The 21,003-nt window shown below is 34.1% G+C and overlaps 3 protein-coding genes across 4 annotated transcripts; 2 read left to right on the plus strand and 1 right to left on the minus strand.

The window, feature by feature from the left end:
* Positions 1-1,670: 1,670 nt before the first annotated feature.
* On the plus strand, positions 1,671-8,865 carry LOC123918597 (pumilio homolog 2-like). Of its 2 annotated transcripts, none has more exons than XM_045970672.1 (10): positions 1,671-2,309; positions 2,478-3,129; positions 4,033-5,495; positions 5,581-5,722; positions 5,796-5,903; positions 6,018-6,230; positions 6,317-6,427; positions 6,759-6,953; positions 8,132-8,306; positions 8,396-8,865. In XM_045970672.1, exons 2-10 carry the CDS (start codon positions 2,479-2,481, stop codon positions 8,431-8,433), a joined length of 3,096 nt encoding a protein of 1,031 aa, XP_045826628.1. In that variant the 5' UTR covers positions 1,671-2,309; position 2,478; the 3' UTR covers positions 8,434-8,865. The 2 variants fall into 2 exon arrangements, with proteins under 2 accessions (XP_045826628.1, XP_045826629.1); XM_045970673.1 differs by having other exon boundaries at positions 1,679-2,309; positions 2,421-3,129.
* A 3,420-nt stretch (positions 8,866-12,285) lies between these two features.
* On the plus strand, positions 12,286-15,196 carry LOC123918598 (transcription factor PCL1-like). The gene is made up of 2 exons (XM_045970674.1): positions 12,286-13,625; positions 14,679-15,196. The coding sequence occupies exon 1, from the start codon at positions 12,610-12,612 to the stop codon at positions 13,582-13,584; it is 975 nt and encodes a 324-aa protein (XP_045826630.1). The 5' UTR covers positions 12,286-12,609; the 3' UTR covers positions 13,585-13,625; positions 14,679-15,196.
* Positions 15,197-15,914: 718 nt separating this feature from the next.
* On the minus strand, positions 15,915-19,236 carry LOC123918599 (pentatricopeptide repeat-containing protein At5g59600). The gene is made up of 2 exons (XM_045970675.1): positions 17,124-19,236; positions 15,915-17,048 (listed from the first exon to the last, which is right to left on the minus strand). Exon 1 carries the CDS (start codon positions 19,160-19,162, stop codon positions 17,510-17,512), a length of 1,653 nt encoding a protein of 550 aa, XP_045826631.1. The 5' UTR covers positions 19,163-19,236; the 3' UTR covers positions 15,915-17,048; positions 17,124-17,509.
* Between the last annotated feature and the right edge of the window lie 1,767 nt (positions 19,237-21,003).

Raw genomic sequence — 21,003 nt, forward strand, 5'->3', positions numbered from 1 at the left:
TTTGGTGTAAAAAACAATCTATTAAAAAATTTGGAACTATACTAACTTGGGTTACGCAAAACTCAACGTAGTAGGTCCGATATCTAATTTGCAATTCATTAACCAACTTCTCCCGATCAGATAAAGGATTGAGATTCAAAGGACCTGTTATATATATATATATATATATATATATATATATATATATATATATATATATATATATATATATATATATATATATATATATATATATATAAAGTTAGCATAAAGTTTTAAAACAATATCGATTTCAGGAATAAAGATAATAAATCACAAAACAGAATGAAAGTTTATACACACATCTGAGTAAATTAAGTCGAATTGTGGTGAAATTATTAACATTAGATATTGAAATGTGAAAGATGTTTTTTTTTTAATAGATTTCAATATTGTTGAAGGTGTTATAGTATGAGAATATATATATATATATATATATATAACTTTCCAAATCACACATAATAATAACTTTCCAAATCTCACATGATAATTATTCTCTAAATTTATGATCCGGTAGAAAAAAAATCATTGATCGGGAAAGACATAAAAATATTTCGTGATGAATAATATAGTCAACAATAATTTTGATATGATATACTTTTAAAATTAGGGTTTAGGGTTTGCTTGTGTATACAAGCTTATAATATAAAAGATTAACTTTTTTAACCTAATTTTTTAAAGATATTATATTTAGGGACAAAACTAGTGTATTTTTCCCAATCGTTAGTTGATTAAGTGATGATTGACATTTAGTACTAAACTTGATAAGAAGGACCACAGTTCAATTTCCCACAACTACAATCGGGAGGGAGTTGAAATCAATGGTTTGTTTGGTTTGAAGTAGATAGAGGGGAGATGAGAGAATATTTTTAATAAAGGATAAAATATATATATATATTTTTTTTTGTAAAAACTCCACTTCTCAATTTTTTTATTTTGTACTTCTCAAATATTATATATATATTTTTTAGAAACTCTCTCAAATATTATATATTCTTCTTTTTTTTAAAAGTCTCTCAAATATTATATTATTTTTTTTAGAAACTCTCAAATAAATATATTTTACCCTTTATTAAAAATATTCTCTCACATTCCCTCCCCTTTCTTCTATCTACTTCGTACCAAACAAACTTTTAATGTCGAAACTGATTCATAAACCAGATTACACTGATGTGCAAGGAAAAAAAAACTAGTGTATCTCTTATTATGATCATTTTTTTACCCACTCTTATTATGACCATTAAACCTTCTCTTTATATTATAGAGTATCATATTATTAAATGTCATTAAAGTGTCCTCGAGATACTTGTTAAACATACTAAAAAATGAAATAAAAGGTAAAATTAATGTTTGTAATATAACTTTTAACACTTTTAATATATTGAATACACAAATTTCAAAATAAAATTGTCTTAATAATATGCTTAACGAGTATCCGAAGGCACGGTTTAACATTTTTTATTATTAAAAGTTAATAATTTGTTTGCCTAGCAATGAATTTATGAATAAATTACTTTTATTACTACTAGTAGGAATGGTTTCATAATGGGCCAAACCCAAGAAAATGAATTACAGTACTACAATTGCTATAATCAGAACAAATCTGGGATGGCTGGTAACTAGAAATAACATCCTCTATTACCAGTTTGAGTAATTAAAAGGGAAGTAACAGAACCTATGAAAATAGAGTTTGGAAATTGGGAAAACTAACATAATCATGATTCATTCATAACAACAAAACCTAACAGAATCTATAGAAAAAATAGTAACTGGTGCCAAAATTTACTGTCCTTTTGTCATGTTTTTACTGATCTGCCAAATCTAATTCACCTACGTGTCAGTTGGTCACAGATTTTGTGTTGTGAAACACGAGGCAAAATTAAAACAAAAACAAACCAAATCTCTCTCACACACTCTCTCTCTTGTATTGGCATCAGTCGGTTATCACTTGGTCAATTACCCTAAGGTTTAGGAATACATAAAATAATATAAAATATTCTGGATATTTACGAGATTTAATACAAGATTTAATTTCAGAAAACATATTCTATACTTTTTATTTAATATGAGATGAAAAGAAATTAAAATTTGGGTTTTGTTTTTGGGTTGGGTTTTTGCTGCTGCTATAATCGCTTGTTATTTAATCGTCCCTTTCTCTTTCTCGAGATGGAACAAAACCCTAAGGTTTCTTGCAACAAGCCGCCACATTGATTTCCTCTCTCCTCTTTGTTTCTGTTTATTGCACCTGTCTTGTTCTGTTTCTGTTTGATTTAGTTCTGTTTCAGCTTCAGGTATTACTATCACTCTGAAAGTTTAAATTTTTATGTTTGTAGTAACTGTAACTCAGCTGTTTATGTTTTGCGATTAAGAAAGTTTGAATTTTTTGGTTGTTTTTTTATTAGGGTTTAATAATTAGAGGTGGGTAGTGATCAGTTTTGGATTATTGTTTGATTATCTAGAATGTTGTCTGAGTTGGGAAGAAGACCTATGATTGGTAATAAGGAGGGGCGTTATGGTGATGAATTGGAGAAGGAAATAGGGATGTTGCTTCGCGAGCAACGAAGACAAGAAGGCGATGATCGCGAACGAGAGCTTAATATATATAGGAGTGGATCAGCTCCTCCAACTGTGGAGGGTTCTTTGAATGCTGTTGGAGGGTTGTTTGGTGGCGGTGGTGGTGGGGTTGGCGGTGGTGTTACGGCTGGTTTTTCTGATTTTCATGGGAATAAAGATGTGAATGGGATTGTTTCTGAGGAAGAGCTTAGGTCTGATCCAGCTTATCTTCAATACTATTATTCCAATGTGAATTTGAATCCTAGGCTTCCACCTCCTTTGTTGTCAAAAGAGGATTGGAGGTATCAACAGAGACTTAAAGGTGGAACATCAGTTGTAGGTGGAATTGGAGATAGGAGGAAAGGTAACATGACTGATGATAATGGTGGTAGGTCAATGTTTGCAACTCCGCCGGGTTTTAACTTTGGGAAGCAAGAAAGGAACGAGGTGGAAAATGAAAAAACAAGAGGTTCCGCTGAATGGGGCGGTGATGGTTTAATCGGTTTGCCTGGCTTGGGGCTTAGGACCAAACAGAAGAGCCTTGCTGAAATTTTTCAGGTAGATTGTTTCTCTTCTTTGCTATCTGTTACTTATTGAATATTTTATCCTTTGTTAATAACTCACTTTGTTTTTATCTGTTGTTAATTTAAGCTTGGTTGACAACTGATTTAGTTGTTCACTTGTTTCAAATCACTACATTTTTAGCTCTCAGTGACTGACTTGACTTGTGTGGCTGACACTTGCATCGAATAGTTTTCATGAATTTTATGTCACATTTTTATCCCTATCAGTGTTGAAGCAGAGTATACATGTTTATATCGGCCTTGCAACCTATGTTTTGGGCATATCTCACATTTTCTCATTTGTTCTGATTAGTCTTTGTTTCTTTTTGCGGTTTGAAAGTTGTCATTGTAATGCACCATCAGAAATGGGCATTGCCGAGCCTTTCTGGGGGCTCAGTCTGATCTTTTTATTTAAACCTGTTAGTTATTCAAACTCTTAACTTATCTAAATTTTCAGTTTCACTATCTCTCTTATCAAACTTTGAATTTTAATTTTCTCTTACGATTGGTATCTATATGTATACCTTTGGAGAAAAGGACAAAATTGTTAATCTAAATTTTCAGTTACACACTCTTTTATCTAAATTTAATTTTTCAGTTACTTTTAGTAACTGGTATGTATATCTTATATCTACCATTGGAAGCACTGGCAAAATTGTAAAGAAAACGTCTACACCGAATTTTTGTATCACCCATATATATTGTTATAAAATATATTTTTTCTTTCTTTTCTTTTTGAAAAAAAAAAGATATCTTATATCTGGTATATGTATATCTTATATCTGCTGAATATTTATTTAAACGCTATCATCAAAATTTGGTGTTTTGCTAGTGAATAGATTTGTTTATTTTGCATCTCTTTTCTTCTGCCCATAGTTTATGACCAGTAATTTTGCAGGATGATATGGAGCGTAACACACCTGTCACAGGCTTTCCTTCTCGTCCAGCAAGTCGTAATGCATTTGATGAAAATGTTGATATCATAAGTACTTCTGAAGCTGAGTTGTCTCATGGATCATCTGCAACACAAAATATTGGTCTGCCAGCTTCATATTCTTATGCTGCTGCACTTGGAGGATCTTCATTGTCAAGAAGCACTACTCCTGATCCACAACATATTGCTAGGGCTCCTAGTCCGTGCCTCACACCTATCGGTGGAGGAAGAAGTTCTGCTTCTGACAAGAGAGGCGTCGTCAGTCCGGATGCATTTAACGGTGTTTCATCTGGCAAGAATGAGTCGGCAGATCTTTTGAATGCGTTAGCAGGGATGAACTTGTCAGCAGATGATGAAAACCATTTGCCATCACAGGTTGAATCAGATGTTGATAATCATCAGAGGTACCTTTTTGGTATGCAGGGTGGTCAAGATCATGGCAAGCAACATCCATATCTAAAAAGATCTGAATCAGGGCATATGCAGAGTTCGCTTAAGAACAGTAGGAGTGGGTCAGACCTCAATAATCTATCCCTGCATAGGCAGGTTGAGCTACAAAACTCTACCGCTCCTGCGAATAACTCGTATTTCAAAGGATCACCTACCTCACATTTTAGTGGAGGTAATTTGCCAGCTCAACAGTACCAGTCTCTAGATGGTATGAATTCGTCATTTTCTAACTATGGACTAGGTGGTTATGCCGGAAATCCAGCACTGACATCCTTGATGACTAACCAATATGGCACCAGTAATCTGCCACCCTTGTTTGAAAACGTTGCTGCAGCATCAGCAATGGCATCCCCTGGAATGGACTCGAGAATTCTTGGAGCTGGTTTGGCTTCTGGAGGTGGTTCTCCTGATGTGCATAGTCTTGGTCGGATGGGAAATCAAATTGCAGGTGGGGCTCTTCAGGCTCCGTTTGTTGATCCGATGTATCTTCAATACATGAGGACATCAGAGTATGCTGCAGCACAACTTGCAGCTCTTAATGACCCTTCTGTGGTGGACAGGAACTACTTAGGTAATTCATACATGAATTTACTTGAGCTTCAGAAAGCTTATCTTGGATCTGTCCTCTCACCTCAAAAGTCGCAATACAACGTACCATTGGGTGGTAAATCAGGCAACTCCAATCATCATGGTTATTATGGAAATCAGGCATATGGTGTTGGGTTGTCTTATCCAGGAAGTCCAATGGCAAACTCTGGTTCTCCGGTTGGATCTGGAAGTCCTATTAGGCACAATGATCTGAACAACATGCGGTTTGCTTCTGGAATGAGGAACTTAGCTGGGGTCATGGGACCTTGGCATCTAGATGCCGGGAACATAGATGAAAGCTTTGCATCTTCTCTGTTGGAAGAGTTTAAAAGCAACAAAGCCAAGTGTTTTGAGCTTGCTGAAATTGCCGGTCATGTGGTTGAATTCAGGTATATATGTTGCCTATTGGTCTTTTGATGCTTTCTTAATCTGCTACTTTGAAAATTAAATTGAATTTATTGTTATCATTGGCAGTGCTGATCAATATGGAAGCCGATTCATTCAACAGAAGCTTGAAACAGCAACTACAGAAGAAAAAAACATGGTTTATCAGGAAATCATGCCACATGCTCTTGCTTTGATGACTGATGTCTTTGGTAATTATGTGGTTCAGAAGGTAAAAATTATTACTCCCTCAGTTTGTGATTCTTTTCATGGATCTGGTTTTACCAATTGTTGATATCTTGCAGTTTTTTGAGCATGGGCTTGCTCCCCAGAGAAGAGAATTAGCCAACAAGCTTATTGGCCATGTTCTGACACTTAGCCTTCAAATGTATGGTTGCCGGGTCATCCAGAAGGTATTGATGATTTAGGTTGGCAATAATTGATATGTTTAGGTCTTGGTATCTGTTAATTTCTTGAATATCTCATTCTTTTTCGTTTGTTCTTTTCAATTGTTTGTCCTTATTTAGGCCATTGAAGTTGTTGATCTGGATCAGAAAATAGAGATGGTTCAAGAGCTTGATGGTAATATCATGCGCTGTGTACGTGATCAGAATGGTAATCATGTCATTCAGAAATGTATTGAATGTGTCCCTGAAGATGCAATCGACTTTATCATTTCAACATTTTTTGATCAAGTTGTGACACTCTCAACCCATCCATATGGCTGTCGTGTGATTCAGGTAAGATTTCCGAACTGCTTATGTTACTGTTATTTCTAATAAGAACCTAAAATTCATTTGTCACATCACAAACCTTTTCATGGCAGAGAGTACTGGAGCACTGCGAAAGCGCTACAACACAGCAGAAAGTTATGGATGAGATTTTAGTAGCTGTTAGCATGTTAGCACAGGATCAGTATGGCAACTACGTTGTTCAGGTTTTTAATTTTTCTGACTATTGAAGCCACTGGAAACCTTTGTTGTTTATCATTTAACTTCATTTATTATGATTGTAATGCTTCAGTGATAACTGTTGAATATAATTCTTCATCTTTTTAAAATCTATTGCTTTATATAATCATCCTGTTAACATGGCATCCGAGGTTTGTTCTTCCCATATGATATGGGTTTTTGGTCTCTACGCCGTCAAATTTCACGGTCACATCCTGAACATTACAGTGTTTGCTATCAGTTCCTTTTATGTCCATCTAGTTTTCCATTTATTCATTAGAGTTGATGAGTTTTGTTTCCTTTTCCGCTTAATAACAGCATGTACTGGAACATGGAAAGCCTCACGAGCGTTCTACTATAATAAAGGAGTTAGCTGGGAGGATAGTTCAAATGAGTCAGCAAAAGTTTGCCTCCAATGTTGTGGAGAAATGCTTGACCTTCAGTGGTCCTTCAGAACGCCAAATACTAGTCAGTGAGATGCTTGGAACCACGGATGAAAATGAGCCTCTTCAGGTTTTTTGAACTCTCTCTATCTAATATGTATTGCTAGTTTTCTATATTTTAGAGTAACAGTCGACAGCAATGCCTACATTTTTAAATCCACTATCTCATAAGCTGGTGATACTGGACTAGGCATGGCAATAAAACTCATACCCGCGGGTACCCACCCAAACCATACCCGTTTTGATGGGGAATACCCGAGTTGACTGGGTTTGGGTTCGGGTTTGGGTTTTCCCTGATTTCAAAAGATGGGTTTGGGGCTGGTAATGGGTACATTGATACTCACCCCGAACCCGCCCCGCTTATACTAAAAATTAGATTTCACCTCTTTTAAATTAGAAACGCTTAAATAATCTCTTAAATTAGGTTCATATATTTATTTTTTATTTTAATTTGAGTATTAAACAAACCATTTTCTCTATTTTTTTTTTCTTTATTTAAAATAATATTGTTGAGAGAAAATAATTTTGGACATTTAACTTTTTTTTAATAAAAAAAAAACTAAAATATAATCTAAATTCATGTGAAAAGAGGCGTAATGGGGATACCCGAAACCTGATGGGGATACCCGATCCCCGTTGGGTATGGGTTTGGGGTTATCATTTTTATCCCCACTCGAATTTGGGATGGGTTTGGGGAAACCCTAACTTTATGGGTTTGGGTTTGGGGAGGGCAAAACCCGTCCCCGCCCCTCCCCATTGCCATGCCTATACTGGACCTTGTTTTAGGTTTAATACCATCATGAATGATCTCATTATTTCCAGTCATATTTTATGAGCTGGACTCGTAACAGCCTTTTGACTTTTCTTGTCATAACATGTAGTTGGTACGAGTGGCAAGAGACTTGGGAATTAAGAATATTTTTTATGGAGAAAACCTTGTCCGGAGAGGAGAATTCACCTTTTTGTGTTTAAATGGTTCTCCAACGTAGATAAACCATTAGTAAACAACTGCAAATATTTTGTACTTATAACATATGATTAACAAATAAAGCAAGACACTATCACGTCTTCGGTCTTGAATTTCCAATTACCCTAATAATTTCTTTGATCGTCAGTCTTGTGAATGCTTTAATTAAGTTAACTCATAACTAGCAATATGCTAAAACGGATGATTTTGTCATTCGTTGAGTTAGGACTTTTCCTATATGTTCTACAAAATGCTAAAATCATATTCCCTCTTGTATACAGGCGATGATGAAAGATCAGTTTGCAAACTATGTTGTCCAAAAGGTGCTGGAAACATGTGACGACCATCAACGTGAGCTGATTCTTTCACGAATCAAGGTTCATTTGAATGCATTAAAAAAGTACACCTATGGAAAGCATATCGTCGCGCGTGTAGAGAAACTTGTTGCTGCTGGAGGTAGTCTCTAATCCTTTCCATTCTCACTCATGTTCTCATCACATGCTTTATTTCTAGTTTATTTTAACCGGTCAAATAATTCATTGCAGAGAGAAGAGTTGCTGCACAGACTCCTCAACCTGCTTAGGGGTGATGTAGAGAAAATAATGTTCGTTTGTACAGCTAGCTAACTGAGCCTAGTGTGAGCTTCTTCATCAAAAAACGAGTCTATATGTTTCCGGTAATTGAAAATAAAGTTGTTGATTGTACTGCAAAAATGTACATTTGTAGCCTTTTAAGTTTATACATAGAATTTCAAGCAAGACGAGGTTCAGATGTTTAATACACCAACGTGCCATGCAGAGAAGATGAAAATATGATGACCATAGAAGCCTTTTTTCGCGGTGTAAAGTTTATAAATTGGTGAGGTAGTTTACAACTTTTACGCACTGTACAAAATGATGCTATGTGGAGAGCTTTTGACAGTTTTTTTTTTTAACGTGTACGGTTATTAGACCTTTTATCCTTTATCATTAGTATAAATTTTCTTGAAGGTTTATTTCCCTTTTTCTCTTATGAATGCAATATTGTTATCTTTTGTTTTATTATTATTTGAAGCTAAAAGTTATTAACATGCCTTTATTCAATCATGTCTTAAAATGGCAAAGAAATAAGCAGTTACACATGTTCTGTCTTGGTGTGATAAATTGGAAAGTACTTATAATATTCCTTGTTTCTGCTACCTTACGTTGAAAGTAAACTGAGAAGATTTGCTTCCTTTACTTGATGCTGAATGTGTGGTGGCTTGCAGTTTCAAGAGATAGCTTCTTGCTGACTAAATGTGCAGAAATTGCTATTTCTAGACACTTGTTCAGTTGATTTTGACGTCAGATTTTGTATTGTAGTAATAGTCAGTGTTGACTTCCTTTTATTAATTGGTCTACTCAGAAGTAAAAACAAATAGGTTTCCCCAACAACGCTTAGATGAGCTTAGATAAGATACGTGAGTTTCTTTTAGCTTAATCAAGCCACTAAATAGTTTGTTATCTCAACATTCAATGGTGGACAAGTGGAATGCTTTGATATGTGTCTACTGTCTACATTAATATAATGCTAGTGGAATTTTAGTAGAAACTCACGGCTGAGATGATAATGTTTTTGGTATTGGTTGACAAAAAGTAATAAAAATGGATGTGTGTCTTAACTTAACTCAAACAAAGTAAAGAGTTAAAGATCCATAAACTAAACGCACAATAAATTTCACCTTAAATCATTACAGAGCCTTTAGATGATCTATATAGTTATAAACCAGATAGTTGATTCAAGAAACGAACCTATAAACCGCTAAACTGTTGGGTATGAATGACTTGATTATTCAATAAAGCATTTTACATACCTAGCCATTACAAAACGGCATATCACACATTCACATCTTATGGGACAAATCACATACAAAGAAAAGATACGATAATGTTTCATCAGAGTCACAGTATAAAAAACAATGTTGAACATCAATATTCAGAATAAGAGGCTTAACGCTACTCTTTACAAATTTTCTATTGTGTTTGTTGAATCAACGTTGTTCATGCCGTTTATTTCAGTCGTAGCTATGGCCACCCAAAAACACCAAAATAAATTTGAGCTAAACGATGAGTCCCAAGCCACAGCATAGCACTTTGATTTGTAAACAATAGGTGTATTTTGGGTACAAAATACTTGCGTACATTATATTGCATTTGTTGTCCTAGCGTTATATCCTATTCCAACTTGGAAAAAGATTTGAAATGATATATATGAACTTTTTCATTGGTTTCAGTTGTATCATTCACGATCATGATCTATAAACAACATTATCTACTAGCATTGTTTATTTTATATTTGAAAATCGGAATACCTTAAAGGTAGAAGACAAGTTGTATGTAGAATATTAGTCTTGATGCATAGTTGCATACGTACATGCCATTATTTTTCAGAAAAGTGCTCGTACGTCAGCACATTAAAATATTGGACAATACTTATGTGTCTTAGTATATAATTCATCTAGTTCTTCACTTCACTTAAGTTTTTATGTTTTTTTTTTTTTTTTTAAATAAGTCGTTTAAATTTAAACCATTTTGAAACTTTCTTTTATTTTTGGTATCAAAGTAAGTAACATCCAAACACCGCATCAAATATTTGAAAGAATATGAGGTAGAAAATTATTATAAAAAATATAGAATTAGTTTAAAAAATTTCCAATACAATAACATTAGTCTTTTGGATTAATAGTAGAGTCAGAGACATCGATTGTAACTCCTACATCAAATTATCAACAATGTACCATTCATCACATGTTACCGACCGGCTGTGTTAGTTAGAAGTTACAAGTTCTTAACTTAGGATAATTAACTAACTATTATTAGTTGAATGAATAATTAGTCAGAGATTGTATGATGTGTATTGAACCTGATTAGTATGTGTTAGAGTGAGGAAATTGAATGCATTATGCATCAATAACAAATGCAAGTCCCACATGGAATAATACAAAGTAACAAAATTAAGGTAGTTATAAGTTATAACTAAGATTATTTTGAAAACAAAATAGATATATCTAGCTACTAAAATTGAATTACCTAAGTCAACATTAGCTGTTAAAAAAAAAAAATCAACCTCAGCCACTAAAACAATTTCAAATTTATTTATAAATAAATCTCGAACAATTAAAAACTTACAAATAGATGAAATTAAAAGATGAATATAGAAATAAATGAAGGTATTTGTACCACTACTACCTAAACCACCCCTGTTCGAATCCAGAAATAAATGAAGGTTGTTTTCATGAGAAAAATAACATAAAAAAGTGATAGTCACTAAGAGATTTGAAATGCTCAAATACATCTCAATAAGATTCATGATTGGTCCAACCGAGAACCTTTGTGGAGAATCTCATACCTCTCACAAGTATGAAAATTTATCAAATTCTAGTTATATAAAATATTAGTTATAAATTTGTGTGAACTCCTATATTTGTAGGTATGCAAGTTGAATGCTAAACACACCCCTAGATTACTAAATCTAACAAGCATCACATGAAATAATTAGTCTTCATTAGACTCTTTAGTAAGTTATATTTTTTAAACAAAACTCTTTAGCAAGTTTTAAACTCCATAAATTTGCTAGTCTTTTTGAATGGCAAAACCAATGCTTCTGAAAATCACATCCATGGACTTATGCTCTGTTTGGTAAAAATAAGCTATAAGCTAGCTGATAGCTGAAAAATTAGCTTATAGCTGAAAAGCTAGCTTATAGCTTATAGCTTATAGCTGAAAAGCTGGTAGAATAAAATTAAAGTGTTTGGCAAACTTAGCTATTGTAAGTACAAAATGACATAAAAGTAAATGGTTAGTGCGTAGTTTTTTTTAAGTGTTAGTGGGTAGTTATTACATAATTTAAAAATAAATAAATAAATAAAACTAATAAGGGTAAATATGGAATAAAATGAAAAAGTTATAAGCTATAAGCTCATACGCTACTTGAAATAACATCTCAAAAAAAACTATAAGCTAGTTAAAGAAGCTCGTTACCAAACACGTCACATTTTTATCAAACAACTTATAAGATAGTCCAATAAACTATAAGCTAACTTATTAAACTTACCAAACAGTGTCTTAGGAGAGACAACATTGTTATGCATGACCCTTTGAACTCTTTTCAAAAGATGAATAACATCTGATGATAAGAAACCAAAAATATCAAACATGAAAGGTATAAAAAGATGTAGATTCTCACTTTACAAAATTCCTTAGCACTTAAGAAAAATTTAAAAGTTGCAATTTCATCCGCAGAGAGAAAAGAGGGAGGAAGATATTTATAAGAGGTAGGATAACATCATTACGCATAAAAAATATCTGGCTATACAGTACACGTTGACACCGCCACTTGCCCCACCTAGAATAACATATTGCACTTTTTCTCACACTTTTTTCCTCCAAATTATTAAATTATTAATAATAATTATCATTATTTAGTCTCAAATCCAAAAAAAAAACAAAAAAACACACTTCACTTTCTTCCTTCATTATTATCTTTTCGTTCTTTCTGGTCACACTTTTCTTCTTCCGTTCCCTAACACACACTTGCCGAATCTCAGAAAAAAATATCTAAACTCTCTCTATCTAATCTAATAATTATTCTTCTTCTTTTTCCAATTTTCATCTCTCTCATCTTCACCCTTTCAATTTCATTCCTCCTCCATTCAATTCAATCCAATCCAATCCCTTTTGACTTTCTCGATCCAAAATCCAACAACACCACAAAACAGAAAATCGGTTACAACAAGAAGTGAATGGGGGAAGAAGTTCGAACAGACGAAGAACGCGTAACGGACTGGGAAAAAGGTTTACCCAATCTTCACGATCTAACTCCACTTTCCATGGCGTTAATTCCACCGGAGTTAGCTTCCGCTTTCAGCATCTCCCCGGAGCCTCACCGTACACTCATCGACGTCAACCGCGCCTCCCGCAACACTCTCTCAATTCTCCGAAACTCCGGAGGAACAGGAACAAATCACCACAATAACTTCTCACCAGAACCAGAAGAAGAAGATGAAGAAATCGAAGATGAAACCGATCGAGATGGTTCAGGATCTGATTCACGAAAACATCGGAAACTCGATTCGGTTACGGAGGAAGCGGATTCGGCGGTTAGAACGACTGAAACGACGTTAAAACGGCCGCGTTTGGTGTGGACTCCACAGTTGCATAAAAGATTTGTTGACGTAGTTGCGCATCTTGGAATAAAAAACGCGGTTCCGAAAACGATTATGCAGTTGATGAATGTTGAAGGATTAACACGTGAGAATGTTGCTTCTCATTTGCAGAAATATCGTCTTTATTTGAAGAGGATGCAAGGTCTTTCAAATGATGCACCTTCTTCTTCTGATCATCTTTTTGCATCTACACCTGTTCCTCAGAGTTTGCAATTGCAGCAACATGAATCTGTTTCTGCTAATAATCATTCTCATTCGCATTCGAATGGACATGGAATTGGGAATGGGAATAATTCGCATTCGCATCATTCTGTAACTATTCCTATGCCATATCCGCCACCTCCGACGATGATGACAATGCCGCCGATGCTTGGTATGGGACATCATCATCCTCATCATCATCCACATGGTCCTATGGGGATGAGTTTGCCTCCTCCTTCTGGTTCTAACTCGTATCGGTCGCATCCGTTTAATATGATGCATCATAGGGACTGGCCTCCGAATCCTCACTCTCATCATCCTCATATGTCTGCTAATGATAGTAATAAATAAAAGAGATTATATTAATCTCTTCAGGTTATAGCATTCAAATGGTACTGTCTTCGTCATTGCATTGTTCTTCAAAAGAATTGTTAGTCTTTTTTGTTAAAGAATAATTTACTTATGATTGATGAGGTTATGGCTTCTTCAAGTGTACAAGTATAAGTTTACTATGGTTTGAGTAACTCAATTTAACTCTGCACCTTAGTGTATTTGAGCTTATCTACTGAGATAAACATGTGTGAGATTATTAGGAAGACCTTATGACATGTTCATAAGCCGTTTTCAACTTATTTTTTCTATAAGCTCTCAAGAATAGCTTATGAAAACTTAGAGCTTATATGAAAATAGTTAGAATTTATTTTATCGTTTGTTATTATCTTTATAGAAGAAATAGCTTTTAGTATATGTGCTTAATTAAGTTGTTTATTCAGACATGACCTTAATTGTTGATTATGGTAGTTGACTAGAGTGTGTTGTGCCTTTAGTAATAATTTGTATATATACTCAAGATAATAATTACACATGCATGAAAGACAAACGGACAATAAGTTGCACCGCTAATGTTTTTTTTGGATGATCTTTAGTTGTTGAAACAAAGTTGAGTGAACGTTCTTTTCGTTTTTGGTATGGGTTGTTAATTATGTGGGGAGTAAGAATAGGAATGAGCTTGTTTCTCTGTTCTGTTTTTGAGTGCAGTATTAAGGTACTGAATGGTTATTTATGAGATCAAAATTTAATGGAAGTGATTGGTGGGTCACTTTAATACTGTCGTTAGCTGTTTCACTGTGTTGTCACAGTCAATGGTAAAATTGTAAACCAGGGGCACTGAAATTATGTGCATATTCAGTTTTTTTTTTTCTGAAAAAAGTGTATGTATTTATAGAGATATGTTGAGGTGCATGATGATATTTGGTCCTTGTTTATGGTACTTTTTAGGGTGGTCTTTGCTGTCTGATGTAGAAAACATATATTTCATTGGATTTCATATGGATGTATATCGTCATTGCCCAGATTGATCAACATTTTCAGTTCTTGTTGTTTATTGACTGTATATTCAATAGGTAGAAATTTTATGCATTTTCTATGTGATGTCTTTTTTGTAGATTGAAACGTTTGATTGTTGGTTGTAACTTAAAAATGTCTGGGAAGTAGCTGCGTCAATCATCTACTCGCACAAACAGATTATTGAAGAAGTATATGAAAACTCTATGGAGCTAAATTACAGTCTGAATCAGAAGAATGTACCCTATTCGCTGATTCACAAACTTTTTGGCGCACATCTAATTCCTGTCACATAAATGTAGGTGGTGAATGTGAATTGTGGCATGTCTGACTCTTCTGGGCCACCGAGACAGACAGTTGATTCTAAAGTAACTTCTAAGCTAGTTAGTTATCTGATTCATATATTGTTAAGTGCTATTGAAGTACTATTGTTCTGTGTAGTGTGTACTCCTGAAAATGTTAACCTTCTTTTTCAGAACCATTGCAGCATTGAATAAAAGAGAGACTGAAAAACAGTCAGCTACCATTTGTAACATGCTCTGTGGTATAACTGTATTTGCTATACCTTAATGTTCGTGATTATTAGTGTTTTATTTAACAGACGTTTCATTTTCTTAAATTGGGTTGGGTGTTATAGGTTCTTTTATTTTTTGCAAGGGGGTGCTATTGGTTCTCATGTTAGAAATGTTACAATGAATCAGTAGAAAGGGGATTAGAATAGAAATGTTACAACGAATGAGTAGAAAGGGGATTAGTATTTTCACATTTTGTATAGAGGCACAAAACATACCCAACCTTGAGAATTATTGTTTTACTTTTGACCATTCATTTTTCTGGGTTTTATTTACCTTAATTAAAAGAACTAGGAGCTTGAAGAAGATTGATCTATGCAGTTTTTAAATTTTGCTAATGTTTTTTTCTTAGCGGACAACATATTTGTACTTTTATGAAGCCTTTCTTGTGGATAAGGCTTTGGTAAGTTTGTAGATTTTTTATTCTGCTTTGCTAGTTGAATTTCATAAACGACAATAATAAATAAATAAATAAAGGTAGCTAAAAGATTCAAAACAGAGTTTGTTTGGTTGGATGTTGGAGGTCGATTAAAGCAAAACTGGAATGAGTTAAAAGAAAAGACACCAATGGCATCATTCTCTTTTTGGTTAAATAAAAGAATCGTGGTGGAGGTCATGGAATCAATCACAAAGGCGCAAATGCCTTTAGTGGATTAGGTTTCTTTGATAAAATTAAAGTTTTTTTTTTTATTTATTTATTAACCAATCATTCACCTACATATAATAATTTTCAGGCAAAACTACATTTACTTGCCTCCTTTAAGGTTTCATTAAAAATTGGCTATCATTAAAAATTGGCTAATTTATTAGCTCATTAAAAGGTTACTGCCAATATCCAATTTAAGCCAAAGGTCACACTATCCACAATTGAAACTAAAATTGGCTAATTGATTAACTCACATTATGCAAAACAGTGATATAAGTCCTCAAATGTAAACACTGTCAGAATGTACGCCACATAATCTAAAGTATTAATCCGTCAATGGCCAATTTAGATTACACATCACCCCAAAACTGATTACATATCATCCTTAAAATAGGCTTCATTCTCCTTGTTCCATGAAATATCTATTCATTTTCATGAGTGACTTAGCTACTCATTTGCACTTGGCTTGAAGTTTCATGTAGTTGACTAGTAACTTGTCCTGAAGTCGATACTCATATGCAAGAATGCACATGGTCATGTCTTAATTATGTTTTTCCATCTGGTGTAGGAGAGGCATGGATACGCTAACAACAACCATCTGAAGCACATATAGCAGTTACTCGAGCCTTCTCATTTTTAATTCTCTTGATCTCAAATCCCTCTTGTATAACAATAAACCAACTTCTAACTTCACTTTTCCATCAGATTCATGAACAAATAATTTTCCTTCCGTAACTCTATCAACATAAATTAGCACTTTATCTTCATCCGAATTCACAAAAGTAACAACATTGTGTTTTTCTTCAAAATCACTTGGCTCATCATTACTATTCTCATTTTCCTTTCTTCCTCATCTATATGGCTAGGCATTGAATCAGTTTCTTCTCCCTCACTTTGTTGAGATCCATTAAAAATTTCCCATTCATCATCAAACTCACTAATCACTATCTCAGGGACTGCTCTATTAACTTCACTATCATCAAAATTCAACAATGTAACATACAAATGAATATTAATGCAGTTACTATATAACTTGAACATGTCAAGAACATGAAAATGGATTTTTGCACCCATTGAGCACATCCAACAACTTACAAATATCGTCAACCAAATCAAAATATGAATAGCAGTCATGATGACACTTTTTGGTTGAAAAATCACTTCCCCAACAGTGTATAAGCAGAAGCACACATCCCGGGTCAGGTTTATCATGATCATTATTCTCCATCTGTTACCCACCGCCTGAAACTTACCTACAAAATAAATGTTTGAGATTTTGGGTCCTTGAATGATTAGAAATCAAACCAAGAACGAAGTATTGAACTAACCTGTTAAAAAACCAAGGAAATATATGATGGCAAGTGATGATTGGGTAGGGAACAAACTGTTGAACAAGAACAAAGTTGTGTCTTCTTCTTGGTTGCTTTTGTATTTTGGTGAGAAGAAAAGAAAGAAGCAACAAGTATAGAAGTGTAGAAATTTCAAAGGAAAATCACCGACTATTGTGACGTCTGAGAAATAGATGGTAGGAAGGCATGACTTTTCATGTTTCTAGGCATGGTTTTATGATAGAATTTACATGGGGCATGAATTACTGTTTTTGAGACAAAACATGGGGTTTCTAAATAGTTAACGATGGCTAACAGAGTTAACCTAAAGGGAGGTGAATTTTTTTCAAACTCGAGGGGAGTAAATGTAATTTTCTCTAATTTTATTATATATTATCTATCCAACTCAACCCTTGAAGTTTCCTGAGTTTTCCTTTCTTTATCCTTCTCTTGATCCGCTCAACCTTTCCCCATTTTCCAGCATCGGCATACAAGCTGGACAATAGAAGACGGTTTCCAGCACTCTCTGGTTCTAACTCTGACAAATGCTTAGCAGCCACTTCAGCCAGCTCCACATGCCCATGATTTCTACAAGCAGCCAATAATGCACCCCACACAAACAAATCAGGTTTAACCGGCATAGTCTTGATTATGCCATATGCTTCCTCGAGTTTCCCTGCCCGACCCAAAAGATCCACCATGCATGCATAATGCTCCAATCGTGGCTCGATGGAGTATTTCTCTTGCATAATCTTGAACAGCCTCTGCCCAAGTTCAATATCTCCAACATGGCTACATGCTGTGAGAGCTGCTGTGAAAGTTAAATGATCTAGCTTGGTTACCCCTTCCATCTCCATCCGATTGAAGAGCTCAATAGCTTCTTCGTAATACCCATGATTCGCATAACCAAAAATCATAGAGTTCATCGTCACTGTATTCTTATCCGGTATCTTATAAAACAGTGTCCTAGCTTCAGAAATGAACCCACATTTTGCATACATGTCAACCAAAGCACTCCTTACATATACATCTTCCTCCACACCAATCACCAAAGCATAGCCATGAATCTCCTTCCCGGACCTCACTCTTGCTGCAGTAGCACAAGCTGGCAGAAGTGCACTGATAGTAGCCGAAGTTGGGCAGAACCCATGATGCAACATTTGCTTAAACGTATCAAAAGCTTCATCATTTTGAAAATTCTGCACAAAACCAGATATAACAGAAGTCCATGACACCACATCAGGCTCAACTCCATCTTCAATCATCAACCTGAAAATCTTAGATACCATCACCCGGTCACATTTCTGTGCAAACCCAGATATCAAAGCATTCCATGTCACCACATTTGGGTTCCCACCCATCAACTTCATATTTTCAACCAAACCCAATGCCTCATTTGGAAGCCCTTGTTGAGCATACCCAGAAACAACGGCATTCAAGGACACCAAATCCTTCATACACATTCCATCAAACACCTTACGTGCATCCTCAACTTTACCACACTTAGAGTACATAACAATCAACCCACTCGAAACAAAACAATCAATCTCAAACGAACACTTCAAAATCAAACAATGCACTTGCTCTCCATAAACTCGATCACAAACATGGCCACAGGCTTTAAGAACACTAGGAATCACAAAGACATTGTTGGGATTTTGGCCATGAAGTGTTTGCATCTCGGAAAACACAGCAAGAGCATGATCGTAGAAGCCACAGCGAGCACATGTCCCAATAAGTGCAATCCAACGTCGAACATTTGTTTGAGGAATTTTATCAAACAGTTTTCGTGCAAGAGAGAGTTGGCCACAGCATGTATATAAGGCTACGAGATTGGATGCGATGAGGTTGAAACGTGCATAGCCGTTGGTTGTTAGAAGCGCGTGAAGCTTCTTTCCTTGGTGCAATGCTCGATCATGAGTGTATATTTCGATGAGTTTAGCGTAGGATTCGGGTTCTGATCGGAGAAATCGATGGTTGAAGATGGCATTTTTGGTGGGAATTCTGAGAGGAGTTGTAATTCTCAGCAGAGTATGCATAGCAACTACGAGCGCTATGTTTGGTTGGGTACTTGGGTTAAGCTGTAACCAAAATTCATTTTTGATTAAGTTAATTATTACTCCATTCGGTCCTTAATATAAGAGACAATTTATTCTTCAGATTCATTGCAAATATAATGTATTTAATTAATAATATAGACTAGATACGTTAAATTCTCAATAAATTTAAAAAGTAAAATTTATTTATATTAAAGACCGGAAGAAGTATAAATGTATAATGAATTGTCTAGAATTTAACTCAGTTGATAATTAGCTATATGGCATTATCCTAGATGTGTTCAAATTCCAAATTTTCTATTTCTCTTTTAAAGTGTACGAGTATAGTCTCAGTGAACTTAGCTCAGTTGGTAGAGATATCGCACTATATGTGCAGGAGCCTGCATTCGAATCCGAAACACTCCACTTATTCACCTTTAAGGTGAATTTTCTAGTCACTAGGCTACTTGACAAAAAAAAAAGTGTTCGAGCATAATCATTAACCTACTAAACTAAAACAAATAAAAATAATTATTAGTGCTCGTTTATTATAAATTAAAATAGTGATTTACTAACATTTAACAACATAGATGTTCATATCAGAGATTTTAACTTAATAAATATCACTTTTTTTTTCAAAATATTGTCAGAAAATGAAATTTTTGAGAAGCTATTTAAAATAGTTTTTTATTTTAGATATTTTTAAAAAATTTATTATCTAAAGTTGTAACAAAATGATAAAATACTTCAAACATTTGAAATATTTAAACCAATTGGAGAGGTGTTCAAATATCATTACCCCTAACTAAAATGCAATTACATTTGCTGCTCCTCATATTCTAAGTGTGTGTTTGGTTAAGCGGCGAAAATAATTGAGTTTGACAGAATTGAGTTTGACAGAATTGAGTTTGGTTAAAAGTGAGTTTAACAGAATTGATTTATGTTTGGATGCATTCATGAAAAGTGATTCTCAACATTTTAAGTTGTTTGGATAATTTGAATCAAAATTGCTTTTGGAAACACAATTACCAAATTGGGTTTTAATATGTGTTTTTTTATAGAAACATAAAACAAAATTACTTAGTAAATACTCTCTCCGATTATTTTTATAAGAAACATTTTGAAAAAATCACATAGACTAAGGAAACTAATTTTTCTCGTTAATAATTCTAAAGTTTTATGTTTTATTCCAAAACTAACCTTGGAGTAGCATGAGAAATAGGTCTCTTTAATTAATGCATTAAAATTGAAATAAATTATTTGTTTTTATTTAATAAAGATACAAATGAAATTGTCTATTTAATAAAAAATAAATTTAGAGAGTATTTTTTATAAAAAGAAAAAAAAATCAAAGTGTTCCTTATAAAAATGATCGGAGAGTATAATATTTAAATAAAATCATACCCTTAAAAAAAATATTAGATTAGCATAATAATAAATTATTATGGATCTAAATGAACATAACAAATGGTGGTTAGTAAAAAGAATTGCTAAACATTTTTTACCAACAGCAAGAGAAACGGTAAAACAAAAATAGTGGAACTGCAACACTTGTGAAAGGGGCAAATTGGTAAATCAAATTTATTTTATATAGAATCGATTCACTAAACGTAGAAGCTATGAAATGGAGCTTCAAGTAGAAGCACTTCCAATTAATTGAATCACTTTATAAAATGAGGGTTGGACGTGCGTTTAAGGCATGTTAACTTGAAACCAAACAGGTACTAAGACTGTTGTTGATCATATTTCTAAACTCATAAATGACAAATGGTACCAGAAGAGACAAACGAGTCAAATAATTTTTCAACAACTAAAAGACTGCTAGTACTCCAACAAAATAATCA

This window comes from Trifolium pratense, linkage group LG3 (assembly GCF_020283565.1).
Source record: "Trifolium pratense cultivar HEN17-A07 linkage group LG3, ARS_RC_1.1, whole genome shotgun sequence".
NCBI classification, from domain to species: Eukaryota; Viridiplantae; Streptophyta; class Magnoliopsida; order Fabales; family Fabaceae; genus Trifolium; species Trifolium pratense.